The 23,361-nt window shown below is 36.9% G+C and overlaps 1 protein-coding gene across 2 annotated transcripts; it reads left to right on the plus strand.

The window, feature by feature from the left end:
* Nucleotides 1–1,043: 1,043 nt before the first annotated feature.
* pde5aa (phosphodiesterase 5A, cGMP-specific, a) lies at nucleotides 1,044–22,344 on the plus strand. Of its 2 annotated transcripts, none has more exons than XM_022681636.2 (23): nucleotides 1,044–1,223; nucleotides 2,932–3,092; nucleotides 3,188–3,443; nucleotides 4,756–5,326; nucleotides 9,373–9,462; nucleotides 9,574–9,642; nucleotides 10,368–10,457; nucleotides 11,649–11,786; nucleotides 11,911–11,978; nucleotides 12,933–13,032; nucleotides 13,140–13,212; nucleotides 13,322–13,497; nucleotides 13,885–13,941; nucleotides 14,052–14,198; nucleotides 15,392–15,520; nucleotides 16,481–16,575; nucleotides 17,473–17,560; nucleotides 17,725–17,825; nucleotides 17,981–18,058; nucleotides 18,695–18,758; nucleotides 18,901–18,975; nucleotides 19,127–19,210; nucleotides 22,209–22,344. In XM_022681636.2, exons 3-23 carry the CDS (start codon nucleotides 3,205–3,207, stop codon nucleotides 22,224–22,226), a joined length of 2,550 nt encoding a protein of 849 aa, XP_022537357.2. In that variant the 5' UTR covers nucleotides 1,044–1,223; nucleotides 2,932–3,092; nucleotides 3,188–3,204; the 3' UTR covers nucleotides 22,227–22,344. The 2 variants fall into 2 exon arrangements, with proteins under 2 accessions (XP_022537357.2, XP_022537354.2); XM_022681633.2 differs by lacking the exon at nucleotides 22,209–22,344 and adding an exon at nucleotides 20,502–21,163 and having other exon boundaries at nucleotides 1,045–1,223.
* The last annotated feature ends 1,017 nt before the right edge of the window (nucleotides 22,345–23,361 follow it).

Below are 23,361 nucleotides of genomic sequence, written 5' to 3' on the forward strand. Positions count from 1 at the left end.
GCTCTCTAGTGGCCATGAGGTTGTAATGCAGTGTACAGAAACAGTTTTATAATTTACTATGATGATGATAATAATACACTTTTAATTTGGCTTAAGTTGGTTTAAAAAGTCTGCTAATAATGTAAATATGTCATGATTTTCTTTAAATGTACTATTTTCTCTGCAATGAGGAGGAGTTTAAACATGCACGATTAACACAATTAAAAAGAAGGCTGTGATTGGCTGGGCAGTTTTATGGTGTGGTAAAGGCAGGCGCTGTGATTGGCTCAGATCATCATTATTTACCATCCTGTTGAAATGGATCAGTTGTCCTATTTCTCCAATGACTAACGCTAGCATCAATTGATAATTTTTTAACATGAGTATTTTTTAAATTGTGCATGTATCCTTACATTATGATGAAATAAAAACTAAATAAAATGATTAAATGAAAAAAAGTAACATAAGCCTTCAACTTTTTTTTCATTTGCCCAATATTACATGAAATTTTAAAAATGTAGTATTTTCTCTGCAAGGAGGAGGAGTTTAAATATGTACGATTAACACAATAAAAAAAAGTCCTGTGATTGGCGGGCAGTTTTAGGGTGTGGTGAAAGTGATCGCTGCCATTGGCTCAAGTCATCAGTAGTCACGATCCTGCTGAAAGGGGTCAGCTGTCTCATTTCCATAATTACTAATGCAAGTATCAGCTAATTATTTATTAACATATGTGTTTTTTGAATTGTGCATGTGTAGGAATAATAAAAATTTATACAAGAGACACATGACTTGAACATATCATCACATTATGAATAAATACAAATAAAATAAATAAATAACATCCATATAAAAGTATCCACTTTTATTTAAATAATAAATATTACATAAAATTTAATGTAGAAAAATGTAGAATTTTCTCTGCAATGAGGAGAAGTTCAAACATGCATGATTATCACATGCAGCAGCTGTGATTGGCTGGACAGTTTTAGTGTGTGTGGTGAAAGGAGCACTGTGATTGGCTCAGATCATCATTAATCACAATCCTGTTGAAAGGTATCAGCTGTACCATTTCCCCAAAGACTAATGGTAGGAGCCGAAAGAGAGCATGCGGTTTTTAAGTTAAAACACTGTTAAACTGTCCCTGAAGGGATGTAAAATACCTGATTTCTGTGTTTTCCAGTGATTCTGAGCCCTGTGTTGGATATACTGTCATTATTTGCTGTTCATTTCTGAGAGAAACTCTGGTGAGTTCAGATAAAGCCAGTTAAAGGAGTTTTAAGTAAGGATTTTGAGTAAATAAGAGTTATATTTTTAAGTTATAAGATGCTTAAAGTGCTTGTAATAGAATTAATGAGATATTAAAAACATAGAGTATTAATTTTGTGAGAAATAACATAGCTTAGCTTAGCTAACCTAGGCTAACTAACCTAGGTTCAGTTGCTAGTTGTAGGCTAGTCGGTAACTAGGGGCTAGTAGCATTAACATTAGCAATTGTGTTTTAAGTGAGTAAATATATGACATTAAGAGTAAATTTCTGCTGTTTACTGACTCAGGGACAAGTTTAGATAAATATGCTTCTCATACATCCTTAATAAACCTAGTACTGTCTTGTACCGGTTGTTTTATTTGATTGGAAAAGCTAATTCTTTCTAAATCAAAGATGGCGAGCCAACCTGTGACTACAATTCCCAGAATGCTTTGCGAGTGACGCCCGCAGAAATCTTTATTTGTGTAAATTGGAAAGAGTGATTTTTCTTATTTTTCTTTTTAAACACAAAAAGAGAACAATGTTGTAGCTAAAGCTAGAGCTGGGCAATACTGTAAAAAAATCTCAATAGTCTTCAATTATATGAGAGATTCTCGATTATGATTAATATATTTTTTTATAAAACTTTCAGGTGTCATTTCTAAACAAACAACACACTTTTAACGTGATGTGTAAGCTATTGTTTCCTTTACATTTTATTATTATTTTAGTGTATATATATATTTTAGTATTAGTAGTAGTAATAGTAAGCAGCATCCTTCAGTCATGCATGTTTATATTATATCTGGTGAAAACATACATGAGTATGTGAGAACTGTGAGATGGGCAGGTTTCTGAATTGTGAGGTAGTTTCAATTGGAGTTGAGTTTCAGAAGCTCATATATATATATATATATATATATATATATATATATATATATATATATATATATATATATATATATATATATATAACAAACCATCCACAATTCTTTTTCTCCTAAAACACAAATAACAGAGGAAAACCTGCTTAATAAAACTTTCTGGGGATTAGGGTCAGCTTGGTAGTTTCGTTTGGAGTTGAGTGTCAGAAACAAATAAAAAAGTATATATTAATTAATTTAAAGAAATGCTTACATTAAATACAATCTAACATTAATTAGATTTACATTTGGAGTTGATTCTGACATTTTATATTTTGATTTAATACATTTAAATCAGACAAAATATTACATTTCGCACACCATTTTACTTTTACTGTGCAAATACACTCTTCTCCAAAAATTAAAACAGTGAAGCCAGTCGCTTTATTTCTGCTGGAGATTGAAAACATTTGTTTGACATTAAAAGAAAAAAATTCAGGTATTTGTATCTGAATCTATTCTACATTTCAGAGGATAGCATTTTGTCTGAACCAATCCATTTTTCTTGTATAGTAAAGACAAAAAAGGGTTTCTTTAATTAAATTTAAAAGTTGTTTAATTGTATTAGCAGGAAATAGAAGTGTTGCACAGGCCACAACAGTGCTGCATGCTTGCATTGACTCTGGCCTGATGGTCTTGCTGACCCACCCTGACTGTTGTCCTGCAGTGACCACAGACTAAAGGGTCTTTTAATGTAAAATGTATTTATATAAGTCTTGTGAGCTTGCAGCAGTGTTTCAGTTCGTTCCAGTTCCTTAAATAAGCCTGTCGGACTGTTTTTAGAATCAGGACTGAGACGAAGTGAACATTTAGTGAAGCTCTGAACCGTAATCCTCTTCTCTGGATGGATAAAATAGCCTTTGGCTGCAGTAGTGGAGACGGACAGTCACAGATTAACTCCTCCCAACAGATTAGTGGACCTGGTGTGACTCTGTAGGGAAGAGGTGAGCAGAGCTTCTTTGGTGAAAGTCTTTCTCTTGCTCTTCTTTCTACTGAGTGTGCAGACCTGCAGTGTTCTTGTCTTTCTTCACCTCCACAGTAGTTCTAAGAGACACCATGCCGTGCCTCCACACGGAGAGGCAGGCCGGAGAGCTCGCGGGCCCCAAAACCTCTGGAGACCCTGCTGCAGAGACCACTCGGAGGAGCAGGGAGAAGAAGGAGGAAAGGCATCGAGGAAGAGTTCTCTCTCCGTTGAGGAACTTACGGACTAAAGCCGAGAAGTGGGGCTTCAGAAAGGGCCTGGATGATGGGGAGAGAGAGTCAAATGAGAACTCAGAATCTACCACCAATCGCAGGTACTTGTACACGTCTACTCCACAGCATAGAGCATGGACTCATAAGTTGAAGACTGAGGCGAATTAATATAGTTTTAGAAGAGGGTTTGGATAAGACTAAAAACATAAATGGGTAATGGAAACACAAAATAGGCACTTATCTATAAGAAGGGCACTGAACTGGGCATTTCTTAATACTTTTTTACCTGTAGAAGAACCCTATTCAGCACAGTTTGGGACACTGCCTAGAAGGGTGGCATAGATGGCTCTTCATAATGGCCCTTTTTTCTATATGAATGGTACCCATAAATAGGCACACTTTAAGACACATTATCAAAAATGGCCGCTGTTGTACATTGTGGCTATTCTGTTCCAAACTTCAAAACATACTGTGAGACAACAGTCTTTTTAACCTATATATTTTTTTCCCTGCACTCTGCCATCTTGCATGCACAGTGCTGTGTTGGCAGGCATTGTATTTTCTCTCAGGGAAGGCCCAGGTTTCCACAGATCAGGATTAACATTCTCAGGCAGGGCCAGACCACATATCAACTAAAGGAACAGAACAGACATGCGCAGAGGGTGTTGTTTGTTTGCTGCTATGTTAATGTTTAAAATGATAGAAGTAATGCACACTGTGAAGCAAGTTTAGCTGTGATATTTCTTTTTATCTGTAGGAGAACCCTTTTTAGCACAGTGTCTAATTCATTCTTTGGGACACTGTCTTGTAATGGTGGGAAAAATGTCACTTCATAAAAACACCCTTATATATCGAAATGGCACCCATAGGTGGGCACACTTTAAAACACATTATCAAAATTTCTTGACCTAGAAAACAAATTAAAAAAAAAATGCAGCCAAATGGCACTTTGAGCCTGATTGCTGTGTCTGTTATCACCGTGACTCTAACACTGCTAAGACCAGCTGTTAGCATTGCGGCTAACCTGCCACAAGATTGGAGTTTTTGGTGGAGAAATGTTTGCACAAATGCTTTAACCTGAGTATTTCTCCTGCACTCTGCTGTCTTTCATGCACTGTGCACAATTCACAGTTGGCAGGCATTGTCTTTAATCTTGGGGAAGGCCCAAGTTTCCACAGCGTGGGATTAACATGCATGCAGGGCCAGACCACATATGAGCAAAACATGTTTTTAGGCTACAGCACAAGTAAAGTAATTGGCCTCACTGTTCTAGTACTTTTTGGAGGGACTGACTGTATGTTTGCAAACACATAAAAAAAAATGGAGTCTATAATTATACAACCACAAAGTGATAAATACTGTTATGACTGATCTGCTTGTGTTGTATCACATCTTTTCTTTTTTATTTATTAGGATTAGGAAGAACAGCTGTTTTGTGAAGATGTCGACTGTCTTGGTTCAAATGCAGCCTGAATTAAACGTGCTTCTGCCGAGGCGGCGCAGGGAGTCCCACCCCCCCTGTGGATCCTCCTGGAGGCTTGCACCCTCTGCAGCACAGGACAGGCCATGGTTGTGTTTCTCTCTAAATCATTCAGAGGATTTAGCAAAATTACTTCTGTTTCCAGAATCCAGCTCCATACATCAGTACCCGTTCCCACGAACAGCCAGATCACCCCGCTCAGCTGGGCCCTGTGGCTTAGGCAAAGGCTGTGATTGGATAATAGGCCTGTTGGGAGACAGAGCCAGTTATATGGGGTTGCAGGAAATCTGTGAAAAGGTCCTGGTGCACATCTGTGATGTTCTTGCAGCTGAACGCTGCAGTCTAGCCATGATAACCACAGATGAGACTGGAAAGCAGGTTTTGGGGCCTTTCTTCCACTCAACAAAGAGTGCTCACAGCCAGACCCGCCAAGACTGGGACAAATGCCTGATGGGACATGTAGCAAGCACAGGGTGGCCTCTCAACATCTCAGATACCAACGAGGTAATTGTGCCTGAAAAACCAAATAAAACAAAATAAAACTACAGATACTACAAATAAAACTATTGGATATCTTGATTTAAAAAAAACATGGGTGCGTTTCCCAATATGGATTGATTTGACCAATTTCCGAACAATTTTAGGAAGAACTTAAGAGTTAAGAATTAAGAATACCAATTTTTCGTCTGTTTACCAAAAGCCTTTTTAGTCTCCAATGTTACAAACAAGACTTTCTCATTATTACACCACAAAACTATCATTAGGAAATGTTTATTATAAAAGAGAAAAGTATTTAAATCACTAGCATAGCACAGAAATACAAGGTAAATGAAATTATTTAATGCTTAAAAAACTTTACTAGAAAGTTCTTTTCTCATGTAAAAATGTGTCATAAAATGCCAGAAAGGCAACGATAAGTTAAGATGCTTAGAAGTTATTTATTTACTGATAAAAATGTATACATTCATTGCAGTACAACTTTTAATATACTATTTCAATATATGGATGTTTTATTCCACAAAGTCCTTTTTTGTAAAATAAAATAAAATAATTTTTTAAATCTTGCAAACAGTAGAACTTAAAGAAGAAATACACATTAATGTGTAAAATGGACTTGTTGTAGGTTGTAGTTAAACATAATAACGATGATGAACCTCCAGTATTTTGAAATGCAGTGCTTTTAGCCGATGCTCCCAGCAGAGTTGCCCATGCAAAAATCACCATCTTTTTAAAAACATTAACAAGCTCAAACTAGCTGCAGGCACTGATATTTAAAATTAGTTAGGTCTTCAGGTGCCGCCATCTTGAAATAAATTCAGGATTATTTGACTGATGAGCACAAAGAGAGGATAAGGGAATAGACAGCAAAATGAGTTCAGTGGAAATGCATGAATTCCAGCTGTTGCTGTAAATATCTCTATTATAATCATGCATTTGAACAGAATTAATTTTGCAGTCTATTCCCCTATCCCACCTATTTGGTTGTGCTTATGATTCAAATTTATTCTCAGTGCCATGTTTTAAAGAAAAAGAATTCTACCAAGAGTGGACGACCATTCTTTCATATGTTATGTTTAAAAAATAATAAAATATAATGTTTTTTCATTACAGGGTGAAAGCTTTTACATACTTGGCTAAATAGTCTATAGGCCTTCTAAATGTATAGCGTTAATATATTTTAATGACTTAATATAACCGGCCATAATATAACATCCCTGCTATCCATTTTGTTTCATATTATTACGCTGATGTTGTCTTATTTTATGATACTTTTTATTATATGCTGTATTGAAATAGTAATAAGAGACACAGTCAAACTTTGAACTTTTTTGAGCTTTATAATATTCTGCTGTTAAACAGAACCAGAGGATCTGTGAATGTTTTTAAGGAATTTTGGCGTCATCTGTTGCTTTTTAGGTGGAACTGCATGTAAAAACAGTTCCTACAGTTCTTCTTTAAGTTACAAGTAGTAAGTTTATTCTTATGTAATGAACAAGTTTAAGTACTACGTAACTTCCAAAGGTTTTCGGGAAATGCTCGTAATTTTAAGAATTTTAAGTATGAAGAAAGTACTTGGTCTTGGGAACGTTTTGGGAAACGCACCCCGGCTCTTTTTACATAATGTGAGTCCTTAACTGAATGTACTGCTGATTTTATAAGTGTAGAGATAAGAGCAGATTAGTGCAGTTGGAAAGAAAACATATGCTAAACTAGGACTGAGAGAAAGAGAATGGGGTAGATGGAGGGAAATCCCAGTTCTCTGACAGACAGCCAATGTCAAAATAGATGTGTAAAGGTTGAAGGTATTTGTGGAAAAGATCTTAACCTGTATCTCTGGCACAGAAAGGACAGGGCATTACACAATCTCTGCTGTTCATGCCAAGTTTCAACTTTCCCACACTCATCCTGCCATGCTAAGTGTTATTTAACGCCACAGTAACCCAGCCGAGAATGACACATCCCTATCCTACATAATAGTTACTTTACCTCAGACTACCTCTTTTTTAACAGCCCTTTACCCCACCCTACCTCTCCAATAACGGGCCTTTATGCTCAGTTCTCATTTACTAGCACCTTAACCTGCCCTACTTTTATCCACGCCCACTTTTGTCCTAACCAGAGGTGGAAAAAGTACTGAAAAATTAAGTAATTAAGTAAAAGTACCTTTACTTTGCTAAAATTCTACTCAAGTAAAAGTAAAAGTACCCATCTTAAAAGCTACTTGAGTAAAAGTAAAAAAGTACTCAATTTAAAATGTACTTTGAGTAAAAGTTACATAGTTACTTTTAATTATTTGATGTAAAAAAGTAAAAACTAATCATAAATTAAATCATTTTAATGAACTATTATTCCACATAATATATTAAACCTTTCAGGCAGTATTTGTTCAGACCACCCCATAAAACAATTTTTAAGAACAAGTGGTATAGATTATAGGTTTCTATGATCCATTTTTTTTTCTGTACTGTTAAAACGTTATGGTCATATAGGCGACTATAAACTGTATTTTTATAGTTTTACAGTTCATTATTATTTTTTAACTTGCCATTGCTGTGCTTTAACTGCTATTTACATATTTTTCAACATTTAAGCAGATTGTTTAATGATAAAAGTACTCACCACCACATGCTTTCTCAGGTCCGGCGGGGCATATTTTGTATTGCATGAGGACGTTATTGCCGTGGTCTTCCACGCGCGAGCATCCGTGCGCCTGCTCATCTCCGACAATTTTTTATTTATTTTTTATTCAGACAACTGTTTTGTTTTTTTTCCCCAGCATTTTTTTTTTTCACTCAGTAATTGGGAGTTTTCCAATGTAGCGAAGTAAATTACTTGTGTGAAAATGTAGTTGAGTAAAAGTACAATTATCTATTTTAAAAACTACTTTAAAAATTACAAATTACTCATAAAATTTACTCAATTACAGTAATTTGAGTAAATGTAATTCATTACTTTCCACCTCTGGTCCCAACAGTACTTAAACCCCTCACCTCTATCTAAACGGTACCTTAACCTGTCCAATTTTCTACTTATAGAACCTTAACCCCACCCTACCTCTCCCCTAACAGTACCTTAAAGGAGAACTCTGTTGTGAAATGGACTTGTTTCATAGTGAAACATGATAGAGTACAAGCTTTTGCCAAAACGTTCACCTCCATTCACTCCCAGCACTCCAAAATACAGTGCTTTTAGCCAATTCTTGCAATAGGCTTACAATACTAGTGATAGGGGCATAGCATCGCTTTTTTACTCCGTTCACAAGCAAATCAAAGTAGCTCCACACTTCATTGGTAGAATTCTTAGGGCCCTGATGTTTAAATAGAGGCACTAAAATGAGCACAAAGAAACACATTGCAAAATTAATGCTGTAACATGCCCAAATCTAAAGGTAGTGCTGGAACTGTACTGTATACAGTAGGGTTCTTCAGTCCCAGTACTAGTGTAGTGTCCCTGTCCTGCAAATGTATGGCTTTTCCCTCCTTACAACACTCCTGATTGGACTAATCAGCTCACTTAACCTGCTGAACATACTAACTTAACCTGTTAAACATGCAAACTTAACCTGCTAAACATGCAAACTTAACCTGCTAAACATGCTAACTTAACCTGCTAAACATGCTAACTTAACCTGTTAAACATGCTAACTTAACCTGCTAAACATGCTCACTTAACCTGCTGAACATGCTAACTTAACCTGCTAAATGTGCTAACTTAACCTGTTAAACATGCTAACTTAACCTGCTAAACGTGCTAACTTAACCTGTTAAACATGCTAACTTAACCTGCTAAACGTGCTAACTTAACCTGCTAAACGTGCTAACTTAACCTGTTAAACATGCTAACTTAACCTGTTAAACATGCTAACTTAACCTGTTAAACATGCTAACTTAACCTGCTAAACATGCTAACTCATCATCTATCAGAGCTAAGGTAGATGTGATAAAGCAGAGGTTCCTCTAAAATGTGCAGGGCAGGGCAACACTGGTATACAGCCGGATTCCTCTGCATTGTATACATGTGATTTGCTTGTGTCTTTTTGTATTACACAGGACCCAAGATGTTCTAAAGGAGTGCATAAGCCGGTAGACTGTAGACCCAAGAGTGCACTGAGCGTGCCCATCCTAAACCAGCAAGCAGAGGTCAGCAAGCTCATTTTAATTCGACCATGTACTCTGTTTACTCCATTAAGATTTTTAGCAGCATTTAAATGCATTTGACATGTTTTATTTAACATATTCTGTGTCTTTCAGGTTATTGGTGTCGTCATGGCAGTGAACAAGAAAGGAAAAGTGTGTTTTTTCTCGAAGAATGATGAGAAGGTTTGTCAACGTTTTGACTAAATTCCTTGATGTTAGTAGAGCTTTTAATTATTAGTTCAATAAATAATGAAATTATTCCCAGAATAGAATGTCAGTTTGCTTAAGTGTTTCTCAAAAAGGAAGATTCTCCATTAAGACACTTTAGACAATTCAGACAATTTACGTATTTTTTTTTTTTAAACATATTTCTACATAAAAACTGCTAGTAAATTTAACAGACCATGTTTTTAAATACTGTTAAATATGTACCAATTGTTGTTTTAAATGTATTAGGAATATTCTGTAAGTTATTTCACACTTTTTATTTAGTACATAACGTGAGCAATATTCATATTTAAATTCATATTTAATGGCTTTCTTGAATATTAGGCAACAGTGTGGATTTTACCCAAACATCCCCATACGGCTGATTGTTTATTACCGTACTTGTATAATGTTTATTGACAGTACAGAAAATGCGATCCAAGCCTAGACATACTCCTTGTCTGAAAATAAAAAATAAGAAATCATATTCAGTTAACATAACGCCTGCTGGCAAAGAACACAGTTTAAGGTGGATGATGGAAAACAACCCTAAAATAACCTTTTATTTTGACATTGGTTTATAGGCATAGTTCATTTAAAGGTTTTGAATGGTTGGCGCTCTTAGATGAAAGGTGCTTCCCACAAATAATAATAATATTAATATTCAGCGTACTTTTGCTATCTGCAAATTTACTTTTTAGGTTCTGTCATCACACATGGCCCTCCTCGGAGTGATTGTGGACAACAAGCAGCTCACAGAGAAAACAGACCAGCAGTGCCAACACAGCCAGGTACAACACATGCTAACCATGCTAGCGTTAACTTATTTACAATCAGATCAGCTTAATTAGCCCAAGTTAATCTGATAAACTGACTAATGTATCCCTCTAAACAGACCGGCTAACCCAGCTAACCTAAACCTGCTAAACATGCTAACTTAACCTGCTAAACATGCTACCTTAACCTGCTAAACATGCTAACTTAACCTGCTAAACATGCTAACTCAACCTTTTAAACATGCTAACTTAACCTGCTAAACATGCTAACTTAACCTGCTAAACATGCTAACTTAACCTGCTAAACATGCTAACTTAACCTGCTAAACATGCTAACTTAACCTGCTAAACATGCTCACTTAACCTGCTAAACATGCTAACTTAACCTGCTAAACATACTAACTTAACCTGCTAAACATGCTAACTTAACCTGCTAAACATGCTAACTTAACCTGCTAAACATGCTAACTTAACCTGCTAAACATGCTAACTTAACCTGCTAAACATGCTAACTTAACCTGCTAAACATGCTAACTTAACCTGCTAAACATGCTAACTTAACCTGTTAAACATGTTAACTTAACCTGCTAAACATGCTAACTTAACCTGCTAACGATCTTGTTTTCCAACTGTAAACACAGTAAAAACCTTTTCAATGTTGCGTCATTATGTCTGACCCTGAATTTTTATTTAAGTTTAAATTGATCTGGGATAAATGATGGGCTGAAAAGCGGGTCACTCCGGTTTAGCTTTATCCTCTATTTAGCTTTTTACTGATTTCCTCGTTAAAATAACAAAAATAAGCAGAGCTTTTCAGCTGGAGTTAACCTCCGTTGAGTGTGTTAAAATGCAATATTGGTGTATTTAGGAACGGCAGTAGCCTCAGCCATTGATTTGATTATAACAGTCAGTTAATAAAGTCACATATGTGTAATTTATAGAGTGTTATATATGCCGTTGTTAACACATAAGAGCAATTATACAAGCTTATGTCAATTATTATAACGTGATGTGATGTGTGCCATGTAATACGTTACAAATGCATTCATTATGCATTGTGAATACAGGATTCGTACATATAAGTGTTATCAAAGGTTTCTTAAACACCTTTTTTAATCTAAATAAATATGAATGTGATTTTTTTTTCATTCATTCCTGAAATGTTTCTGTGTGTGTGTGATTGGCCATGTTGCATTTGATTGACAGGTGGTTCTGGAGCTGGTCCAGTTGATGGCTGAACAGCACCAATGCGTGGAAACTTTACTCACAAAAATGGCCACGGTCATCCTGCAGGCCTGTAAAGCAAATCTCTGCAACGTGTTCATTTCAGATCCAGAGAGCAAGGTAGCATCACACTTTAACCTGTTCTCTGCTTAAAAATCTCCTCTGACCCTCATATTTCCATTCCATTATTATTATATTGACTTTATATTGACTTCTGTAACCCTCTGTTTGTTTGTGTGTGCAGGAGCCATTCTCATGGATGGTGTGTGTGGAAAACAGTGAGCAAAGCCAATCAACACTCTCATCCAGAAGGTTTGATTAAGTTAAAACTTCATTGTAAGCTTTTCTTTTTTTATTGTGTTAGTCTAAGGCAGGGGTGTCCAAACTTTTTTGTTGGGGGCCCAGAAGGAGAAATATATTTGAAGTCACGGACCACAGACTCTGTAATAAAACAAATAATGAAATATACCACTTTAAATAATACTTTTTTCCTGATTATCTTTCATTTACACACTATTTTACTTGACTTACTATCTTTATCTATTTTTTAATCTATCTATCTTTATCCTTTATCTTTGACAGTGTTGTGTAAACTAAGATTTTTCAATTTGATGTTTAATTTCATGATGTCCCTTAATATTAAACTCCTTAATTACGGCAACTTTTAGACTCTTTGGCTCGTTTTTCTGCGCTAGAAATGCGCACTCTCTCCGCTTTTAGACTCTTTGGCCCGTTTTTCTGTGCTAGAAATGCGCACTCTTTCCGCTTTTAGACTCTTTGGTCCGTTTTTCTATGCTAGAAATGTGCACCCTCTCCGCTTTTATATTGTTTTGCCCTGTTTTTCTGCACTAGAAATGCGCACCCTCTCCGCTTTTAGACTCTTTTGCCCCTTTTTCTGTGCTAGAAATGCGCACCCTCTCCGCTTTTAGACTCTTTGGCTCGTTTTCTGTACTAAAACTGCGCACTCTTTCCGCTTTTAGACTCTTTGGTCCGTTTTTCTATGCTAGAAATGTGCACCCTCTCCGCTTTTATATTGTTTTGCCCTGTTTTTCTGTGCTAGAAATGCGCACCATCTCCGCTTTTAGACTCTTTGGCCCGTTTCTGACACCTAGCGTTCAAACTTAACAGCGGGCCAACTTTCATTCTAAGTCTAAAATACCTCGTGGGCCGCTCCAAAAAAAGGAAACGGGCCGCAAATGGCCCACGGGCCGTAGTTTGGACACCCCTGCTCTAATGTGTTGAACTGGTGTGATCTTTTTTTTTTAGAGACGTGGACCAGCAGGATGTCTTCTATGCATATGCTTTGCAAGTTTGGAACAGCATGGAAATGCTAAACGTTGCCATGGAGAGGAGACTGACTCAGCCAGTGAGTTCAGTTAACTTCCCAGTAACGCCCCAGTTTACGGCAAATAGGGGTTACTTGTTTAACAACTTAATAACTTGTTAAATAATGCTTAATTAATGTTGATTCAGGTGGCTGCTGGAGTTCATTTGCACAGTTTAATCTGTGCTCCAATCAGAAACAGACAGAAGAAAGGGGTTCTGGGTAAAAAACTAAATTCCTTATCTAAATCTTTACATTAATTCTGTTGGTCTGTCTGTTTGTTTGTTCTTCTCCAGCTCTGTTTTAAAACTTTATGCATGTGTTTGTGTAGGTGTGTGTCAGCTGCTGAATACGGCCAGTGCAGATCCTGGTGAAGGCAGCAGTTTTAGTACGGCGGAGGAGCGCCTCCTGCAGATCTTTGTGGAGTACTGCTCTCTGGCCTTTCACACTGTCAGTGTCCAGAAAACAGCAGAGAGGAGCCTCAACAAACTGACCGTCACTGAGGAGGTAGAAACTGATCAACAACTCAAGAATAAACTCTGATATAAATCTGCGTACTATGTGTAAAAATATCAGATTAATATCAATGTTCACAAATTTAGAAGGACTGCACCCTGAAAGGAGGCATTAAATCATCAGATGGAGACTCAGCAGCTGACTGAGATTCTTTAAAACAGAGAGGATGATGTTTTAAATCAGAGTTATCAATAATAGAAAAATATATATATCTTGGCTAACTGGCTCTAAAAAGGAGAGCTTTTATGCTGAGTAAGACAAGGTATTACATAGGGTTTAAGCATCGTCATCGCGGTGTGTGTGTGTGTCTGTGTGTATGTGTGTGTGTGTGTGTGTGTGTGTGTGTGTGTGTGTGTGTGTGTGTCCATGTCCATCCAGGTTCTTTCATACCACTTGTGTTCATGTGCAGTGGAGGCAGAGGCAGAGGATTTCCAGGTGATTGCTTAGCTTCAGTCTTTCCAGCAGAAACTGATCTAAATTCAGATTTACAAGACCAAAGCAGTGTGTGTTCATGTGTGTATTTAAACTGCTTCTGTCTCCTGTAGGAGTGTATGGTCCCCTCGGCGCTCTCTCTGGGGCTAATGGACTTTAGTTTTAGCGACGCTGACCTGCCTGCGGCCGCCAGCACTCAGGCCGCTGTCCGCATGTTCCTGGACCTCAACCTGCTGCAGAACTTCAGCATGGACTACAAGGTTCTACACTGTGATCAAAGTTACACTCATAGTTTTACAGTTTTATTATTTAGTATGTTTTATTTTTTAACTTATTTATTTATGTAGATTGAAAACTAAAGTAGCAGACGTGTCCAATCGTTCTCCCTACTTAATGCTGCGTTCAGTTTTCTTCAGATATTAGAGGTTGGAGCTGGGAATTAAATTCAATCCAATTTTATTTTATTTCTATCGCACTCTTTACAGTGAAAGTTGTCACAAAGCAGCTTTACAGAAGAAAAACGGGTCCACACCTCTTATGAGCAGCACCACAGAGATGCCAATTATTGGAAAAATACTTACATTAAGAGGAACCCATCCTCCTCAGGTCAAAGGGTCAGAATTAAGTTACACCTGAGTTGACTGCACATAATCTGAAACACTCAGATATCCTCTATTAATGCTAGCTTTGTCTCAGGTTAGCATTGCTATTGATATAAATTGAAAACAATTCATTACTTCCTATTTGGCTCATCCAAAAATATGGAAACATGTCGACAGATAGAAGATGTACAATAATATGTGTATGACTGGTCCTATTAGGCAAGGCAAGGCAAGTTTATTTATATAGCACCTTTCATACACAACGGTCATTCAAAGTGCTTTACAAATTAGAAAATACACAGAAATCAAAATAAAAAAAATTAAAAGAATAACAGTAAAAATGGATATAAAAACTAAAATAAGAATAAAGCATGATTGATTCAAACATGATTAAACAAAGAGAAGTAAAATTAAAAACATGTAAAAGAATAACAAGGAATTAAAAATCAAAATAAAATAAGAATAAAGCATGAATAAAACATGATACAAAAGTGCCGTTTCAGAATAAAAATCACAAATTAGGAAATCTGACCTGTAGACATGTTCCAATTTAAATTTTCTACTTGGAATTAGGAAATTCTGACATCCAAGCTTAAATAGAACACAGCATAAATTCATATTATAGATTAGAGTTAATCATAGTGTGTCAGAAATTACATAATCAAGTATGTTAGTGATTACTGAACTCCACCTGGTCTGAGGAGATTGTGTGCTGATTTATTCCAGCAGTTAGCTACATGCTAATGGCTGGGCTGTAAACTTCCAGTACTGATTAGCTTAATGAGCCTATTAACTGTAATGCTAACTGGTGTGGAAGTGGAAGTTTTTATGCATGTTCTGTCCTTTTCTAGATCCTGTGTCAGTGGGTATTGAGTGTGAGGCGGGGCTACAGGTGTAACATAGCCTATCACAACTGGAGCCATGCTTTAAGCACCGCCCACTGCATGTTTGCCATTCTCAGAAGGACGGAGCAGCTTCAGGTTAGTGTCATTTTCTGTGAGTAAGGATGAAAACTTTAACTTTTACTTTCACAGCTTAGCAGTGCATTTTTATTTAGACATACATTTTAGATTTAGAATACATTTACTGATGCAAAAAGAGCTATTGAAATTCTGGTTTGTTCTCAGTGTTTTTCTAGGTAACACTTCAATTTTTCAATATTTGATTGCAATACATGTGTAGTCATGCACTAGACATAGTATATATTAGTGTATATTATTTCTTTTGCATTAATTTGTTTTGCAGACAAAGGCCAAATGGCATTTTTAAGCAGTTTTTTTCACCACCAGATTGCTAAACTTCCTTTTAGATGTATTTTTAATCAAACTTTAAATTGCTAATTTGTCATTTTTGTAGATTCTCAAACACCACAGCGAGTTACTTACTTAATTACACTTATTTAGCGCCTTTTTGACACTTAAGGCGCTCAAGAACGCTTATAGTTACATTCCACACACACTCAACACACACAGCTGAGAAGCGACAGCCAATCGTGCACAGCATACACTCAACCGGAAACCACCGTCCACCTGGAGGCATGCATCAGGCACTGAGGGGTTGACCCAGCAGAGAGTACCAATCCATATCTGGACAGTCACACACACATTCACAACCCAGGGCAATTTTTAGGATATCTTATTTTTCTAGCCAATTTAGAATATCAAATATACCTGATCTCCATGTTTTTGGACTGTGGGAGGAAATCAAACCCACGCAGACACTGGGAGAACATGAAAACTCCACCCAGATAGGGACTTGAACCCAAGACCCCAGAGCTGAGAGGCTAAAACCCCATATAGCAGCTTAATAGCTGCCTAAAAGCTGCTTTGCTAATTAGCTAACGCAGTAAATAAAGGTTTAGTGAAGTAGATTAATTCCATGTTGAGTTTTACTTTTGTCATGTGTTTGTTCTGACGAGTAACCAGAAGTTTCTTTTATAGAGGAACTTGAGCAGTTTGGAGATTTTGGCTCTGATGATTTCAGCACTGAGCCACGACCTCGATCACAGAGGAGTGAACAACTCTTACATAGAGAGGTACTACCATTAAACACCCCCTGCTGAATAATATTGTATGTATTACACACACACACACACACACACAAATACGGAGAATATTGTGCTGTTTACTAGTCAGCAGCTGGTGGAGCAATGGGGACTTCAGAAGGGGAAACCCAGACCTCAGTAGCTCATTCACTCATGGTAAAACCAAAGAAATGAAGGAGTGAAGATTGTTACTGAGCGCTCTCTCTCTCTCTCTCTCTCTCTCTCTCTTTCTCTGACTAAACATAACCTGGAATCGGATTCATCCGCTTTGAAAGGAGACCGCATCACACCCGACCCGCCCAGTTTAAAATGATTCTTCCACATGCTCTGTGCAATTAGCCATTCTCACCAGAGAGGGCACTAAATCCCCCAAATCCCAAAACCTACAGACATCAGTGATATGGCGATCAATGGCGATATCCTGATTGGATCTCATTCAAATCCAAGTGTCTTAATGCTGAATATCAGCTAATAAGGATCTGATTCCTTGTTTTAAAACGCATTTTAAATTTACCGTTTTTTAAAATGATAACTGTTGATATATGTTGTTGTTTGTCAGCTACTGGTGTCCAATAACTGCCCTATAGTATCCTCCACTGGTTTTGAGTGTGCTGTTCAGAGAAAGGCATGCTGTTTTCACACTTCACTGAAAAAAATAGTTCTACAAACTCTTTTATTTCCCTTTTGAGAATTCCCCTCAGTGCAGGGTAGTAATGCTAATGCTAATGGAGTCTTCAGGACAGCAGATGGCGCCCTGAACACTGTGGTTAAATCAAAGACTCAAAACTGCAAAAGGATTAAAATAGTTAATATCTATAACTTTTTACACACACACTAATATTTTGGGTCCATACATATTTTGTGTAATAATCTTATTGTGTGTTCCAGAGCACAGCAGCCCATAGCTCAACTCTACACACACTCTGCACTGGAGCATCATCACTTAAACATCTGTCTGCTCATCCTCAACACCCCTGTAAGATCATCAGTCCTTCCAGCCATACATCCATCTACAGATCCATCCATAAATCTGTCACTTCATCCCTCTATCATGTTTTTTACTGATATTATTACGCTTTTATCTTCAACCTCTACAGTTAGCACTAAATGTATTTCTTTCTCTCTGCTTCTCTTTATCAGGAGACTGGAATTCTGGATGGTCTCTCTGCAGAGGATTATAAAGCCTGTATTGGGATGATTGAGAAGAACATTCTGGCTACAGATCTCAACGTTCACCTTCAGTAAGTTTCTCTGGGTTTGGAGAGTGTTTGGTCAGTGGAACACTGGTCAGAACCTTTTCTACTTTCTGAATCTAAGAGATGTGATTTAGATTTTTTAAGATGTTTCCTGATGTTAAAGTAACTGTGTGTGTGTGTGTGTGTGTGTGTGTGTGTAGGAAAAGAGCAGAACTCTTCGAGGTGGCTGAGAATCACAGACTGCAATGGAAGAATGAGGATCATAGAGATCTGTTAAGGTACACACACACACACAGATACAGCTCTGGAAACAATTAAGAGACCACTTCAGTTTCTCTGATTTTTCTATTTATAGGTTTATGTTTGAGTAAAATGAACATTGTTGTTTTATTCTATAAACTACAGACAACATTTCTCCCAAATTACAAATAAAAATATTGTAATTTAGAGCATTTATATGCAGAAAATGAGAAATGTCTGAAATAACAAAAAAGATGCAGAGCTTTCAGGCCTCAAATAATGCAAAGAAACAAACAAGTTCATATTTATAAAGTTTTAAAAGTTCAGAAATAATCAATATTTGGTGGAATAACCCTGGTTGGTTTTTAATCACAGTTTTTTTTTCATGCATCTTGGCATCATGTTCTCCTCCACCAGTCTTACACACTGCTTTACTCTTTATGCTGCTTTACTCCTGGTGCAAAAATCAAGCAGTTCAGTTTGGTGGTTTGATGGCTTGTTATCACCCATCTTCCTCTTGATTATATTCCAGAGGTTTTCAATTTGGTAAAATCAAAGAAACTCATCATTTTTAAGGTGTCTCTTATTTTTTTTCAGAGCTGTGTATATATATATATATACCTTAATCTGTTTTACACCCCAAAGTGTGTGTGTGTGTTTTGTGTGTGTACCAGGTCAGCACTGATGACAGCCTGTGATGTGTGTTCGATCACTAAACCATGGCCAGTTCAGAAACGGGTTGGTGAAACACGTCAACTTTAAAACTTTAAAAACTTTAAAAATACTATCATAAAAGTTCTGATACCAAATCACACACACACACACACACACACACACACACACACACACACACACTCAGGTGTTGCTGCTTTGTCTGCAGGTTGCTCAGCTAGTAGCAGAAGAGTTCTTTGCTCAGGGCGATCGAGAGATACATGAGTTCAACATTCAGCCAATCGTGAGTCAGAATCATCAAACCCAGCACTGACCCAACAATTACTCAGTCTGGAACTGGTAACAGTGCTGCTTTACACACATTTACCTTGAACGTCTGTGTGTGTGTGTGTGTGTGTGTGTGTGTGTGTGTGTGTGTGTGTGTGTGTGTGTAGGCAGTGATGGACAGGGTGAACAGCACTCGTTTACCTGAGCTGCAGATTCAGTACATCGACTCCATCTGCACTCCTTTATACCAGGTAAGACATCTTCTGTCACATTTTCTTTTCTACCTTTTCTTCATTTATACCTTTACCTGCCTTCCTCGTACCTTTATCTCTCGCTCTCATTTGTACCTATGTTTCAGACCATTACCTTTCTTTCCTGCATTTACCTTCTTCTCTTTTCCCTTTAACTTTATCTCTCTCTCATTTTTACCCATGTGTCCTTACTTTCCTACAATCTCTTTTCTCTTTACCTTTATCGGTCTCTCTTTTACCTTTACCCTTTCCTTTCTCTCCTACCTTTACCTTTATCTGTCTCTCTTTTACCTTTACCCTTTCCTTTCTCTCCTACCTTTACCTTTATCTGTCTCTCCTTTACCTTTACCCTTTTCTTTCTCTCCTACCTTTACCTTTATCTGTCTCTCTTTTACCTTTACCCTTTCCTTTCTCTCCTACCTTTACCTTTATCTGTCTCTCTTTTACCTTTACCCTTTCCTTTCTCTCCTACCTTTAGCTTTATCTGTCTCTCCTTTACCTTTACCCTTTCCTTTCTCTCCTACCTTTACCTTTATCTGTCTCTCCTTTACCTTTACCCTTTTCTTTCTCTCCTACCTTTACCTTTATCTGTCTCTCTTTTACCTTTACCTTTACCCTTTCCTTTCTCTCCTACCTTTACCTTTATCTGTCTCTCCTTTACCTTTATCCTTTCCTTTCTCTCCTACCTTTACCTTTATCTGTCTCTCCTTTACCTTTACCCTTTCCTTTCTCTCCTACCTTTACCTTTATCTGTCTCTCCTTTACCCTTTCCTTTCTCTCCTACCTTTACCTTTATCTGTCTCTCCTGTACCTTTACCCTTTCCTTTCTCTCTTCCTTTTACCTTAACTGTCTCTCCTTTACCTTTACCCTTTCTCTCCTACCTTTACCTTTAACCTGTCTCTCAGTTACCTTTACTCTTTCCTTTCTCTCCTACCTTTACCTTTATCTGTCTCTCCTTTACCCTTACCTTTACACTTTCCTTTCTCTCCTACCTTTACCTGTAAGTCTTATCTTTATTTATTTTACCTGCATTTACCATCCCCTCAACTACCTTTACCTTTATCTATCTTTTTTGTATCTTTACACTCGCCTCTCTTTCCCCCCTCTCAACTACATTTACCTTTCCCCTTTCTCTCTTACTTTTACCTTTTATCTATGTCTCTAACATTTATCTTTATCTTTATCTTTTTCTCTCCTACTTTACCTTTACCTCTCTTGTCTATCTTCTTACCTTTACCTCTTTCCTCCCTTTATCTATTATCTCTCTCTCTCGCTCTTTGTCTCTCTCAGGCCTTATCCACTCTGTTTGAGCCGTGTGCTCCTTTGCTGGATGGTTGCATGAAAAACAGAGATAAGTGGGAGAGTCTGGTTCAGGGAAAAGAAGAAAATAAAGATGTGGTGAAAGGATGAGCTCTATAAGCTACAGTCCAATCATGTCTGCTTTTGTTTCATCAGTTTCTGTTAGTCCATTCGTTTCTTTACTTTCATCTAGAGAAGGAATCTGTATTTATTCGATATCATAGAGATTTATTATATATAAAATAGAAAACTGAAATAAAGTGAAAGTGTAATTAAGTGAAATATCTAAACCTAAACCTGTATGTGATTTTGTGGTTTTGCCTTTAATTGCTGTTAAAGTATCCTGGGATCCTTTGTGACCTCACATCCTGTTACTCGTCACATTAGAGATGGTTTTTAACCTTTTCCAGCTTTATGTGCATCAACAACTCCTCTTAAATCTCCTTTGTTTGTGTGATGATGCACTTCCACAAACATCTGCTATTAAAACCAGATTAATGGATCCTTGTTCTTTAAAAAAACAGACTCCTCCCACTTTCATCCAAATTTACAGTCACATGATTTGGTAATCCTAAAGATTCACATACAGTACTTCACAGATATGTAATATTGTATCATTTTCCTCTATGAATAAATAAATATGTCTAATATTTTCTCTTGTCTATTTGATTTATTTGTGTGAAGTACGGATCAAATTAATGTACAATTATAGAAAATCCTATAGGCCATAATGGGCCTCATTCTTTAATAACTTCTTAATAATTTTTAAGGGTGACTTTCTAAGAACAATCTATGGCAGATTCACAGCATGTTCATAAGCAGCACAGTAGTTTGCACTTGTGTGCAAACTATTGGAATAGATTGGGAATGAAGTACACACCTCTGCAAAGAGTACAAAGAGCCGCGCCCACAGCTGCTATGTATGGGTACAGCAGTTTTTGACAAAACCTGACCACTCCTAGAACAGCTCAGACAACACTTGTCAACCCTGTCTGTCGTGCTGATGATTAAATCTAAACTCTAATCTGATGTCCTCAAGAATCATCCGGAAGTCCTCCCAGAGGGTTGTTTTCTTTTCTTTTAGCAATATTATACAGCTCTGAAAAAATGAAGTAAAATGAACATTGTTGTTTTGTTTTATTCTATAAACTACAGACAACATTTCTCCCAAATTCCAAATAAAAATATCATCATTTAGAGCATTTATTTACAGAAAATGAGAAAAGCCTGAAATAACAAAAAAGATGCAGAGCTTTCAGACCTCAAATAATGCAAAGAACAACAACAAGTTCATATTTATAAAGTTCTAAGAGTTCAGAAATAATCAATATTTGGTGGAATAACCCTGGTTGGTTTTTAATCACAGTTTTTTTTCATGCATCTTGGCATCATGTTCTCCTCCACCAGTCTTACACACTGCTTTTGGATAACTTTATGCTGCTTTACTCCTGGTGCAAAAATTCAAGCAGTTCAGTTTGGTGGTTTGATGGTTTGTGATCACCCATCTTCCTCTTGATTATATTCCAGAGGTTTTCAATTTGGTAAAATCAAAGAAACTCACCATTTGTTTTATTTAGTATAAATAGAACTGTTACAAACATTCAGTAGAAAAAAGAATCTATGAATGTTTGTGTATTTGGTAAACAGTAACTTACAGTACAGTAACTAACGCCCTGTAATGATTCACTGTTTTCACAGAGCCTGGAGATGTTTTAATGCAGTTTTAGTACATTGTCCCTACTGCTCAGAAGTCCAGAAGGTAGATTTTCTATTATATCATTTATGTTATACATTTAATATGTATTAAATATTGTCCTTAAACAATCAAACAAACATATTTGAATATAATTAAAATTCCACAGTGATGATCTGACATTAATTATGTAATTTGCCATTTAAATGTCCATAAAAAGTTTCTCTGTTTAGTAGGAATATGGGATTAATTAATTAATTATTGAAAGCCCTAATAAAACACCATGTTTCGCATAAACTGAGTGAACTACCTAGTGCCAAAATCAGAAGCGCCAAAGCTTGTATTTTAATATAATTGTCTCATTTAAAACAAATTATACACACACAGCTCTGGAAAAGATGATAGACCACTTAAAAATGATGACTTTCTTTGAGTTTACTAAATTGAAATCCTCTGGAATATAATCAAGAGGAAGATGGATGATCACAAGCCATCAACCCACCAAACTGAACTGCTTGAATTTTTGCACCAGGAGTAAAGCAGCATAAAGTTATCCAAAAGCAGTGTGTAAGACTGGTGGAGGAGAGGAGAACATGATGCCAGGATGCATAGAAACTGTGATTAAAAACCACCAGGGTTATTCCACCAAATATTGATTTCTGAACTCTTAAAACTTTATGAAACTGATTCAGAAACTGAAGTGGTCTCTTATTTTTTTGCACTGACAGGTTAAAGGCAGTTAAATGGTGAATATGGATGTTTGGTCTTAAATAGTTTGTCCAAAGCAACTTTTTGTTTGAACAAAGGTCTCTTGCAGGGTCACGACCCCTAAAGCTCCACAGAGCCTCATTGTAACTCTATTGGGCAACTGCCCTATCTGCTGATCTACATTTCATCTTAATAATGACAGCTAGCAGGTCCAGCTGATCAGGTCTGTCCAGTTCTATTCCTGCAGAGAATCGTCTGTAGAGTCTGTAGAGTTATCCTCTAACAGCAGTCTGGTTTCTGCTGGTCTTCAGGTCTTCAAGAGCTTTACTGGGGTATTTAACCTGAATCTTTTAAGATTAGGACTGAAGCTGTTTAAGATGGGGGTATATTACATTAAAAAAAAAAGTTGGATGGTTTGTTATAGATGCCTCATTAATGCTCAACTAACAT

The sequence above is a fragment of the Astyanax mexicanus genome, chromosome 25, assembly GCF_023375975.1.
Source record: "Astyanax mexicanus isolate ESR-SI-001 chromosome 25, AstMex3_surface, whole genome shotgun sequence".
Lineage (NCBI taxonomy): Eukaryota > Metazoa > Chordata > Actinopteri > Characiformes > Acestrorhamphidae > Astyanax > Astyanax mexicanus.

Bases quoted from the DNA above. Each gene is read 5' to 3' on its own strand.
- pde5aa (XM_022681633.2), top strand. From the start codon at position 3,205: ATGCCGTGCCTCCACACGGAGAGGCAGGCCGGAGAGCTCGCGGGCCCC. The intron at 13,498-13,884 runs GTAGAAACTGAT...ATGTCCATCCAG, and splicing joins AACTGACCGTCACTGAGGAG to GTTCTTTCATACCACTTGTG. The intron at 17,561-17,724 runs GTAAGATCATCA...TCTCTTTATCAG, and splicing joins TGCTCATCCTCAACACCCCT to GAGACTGGAATTCTGGATGG.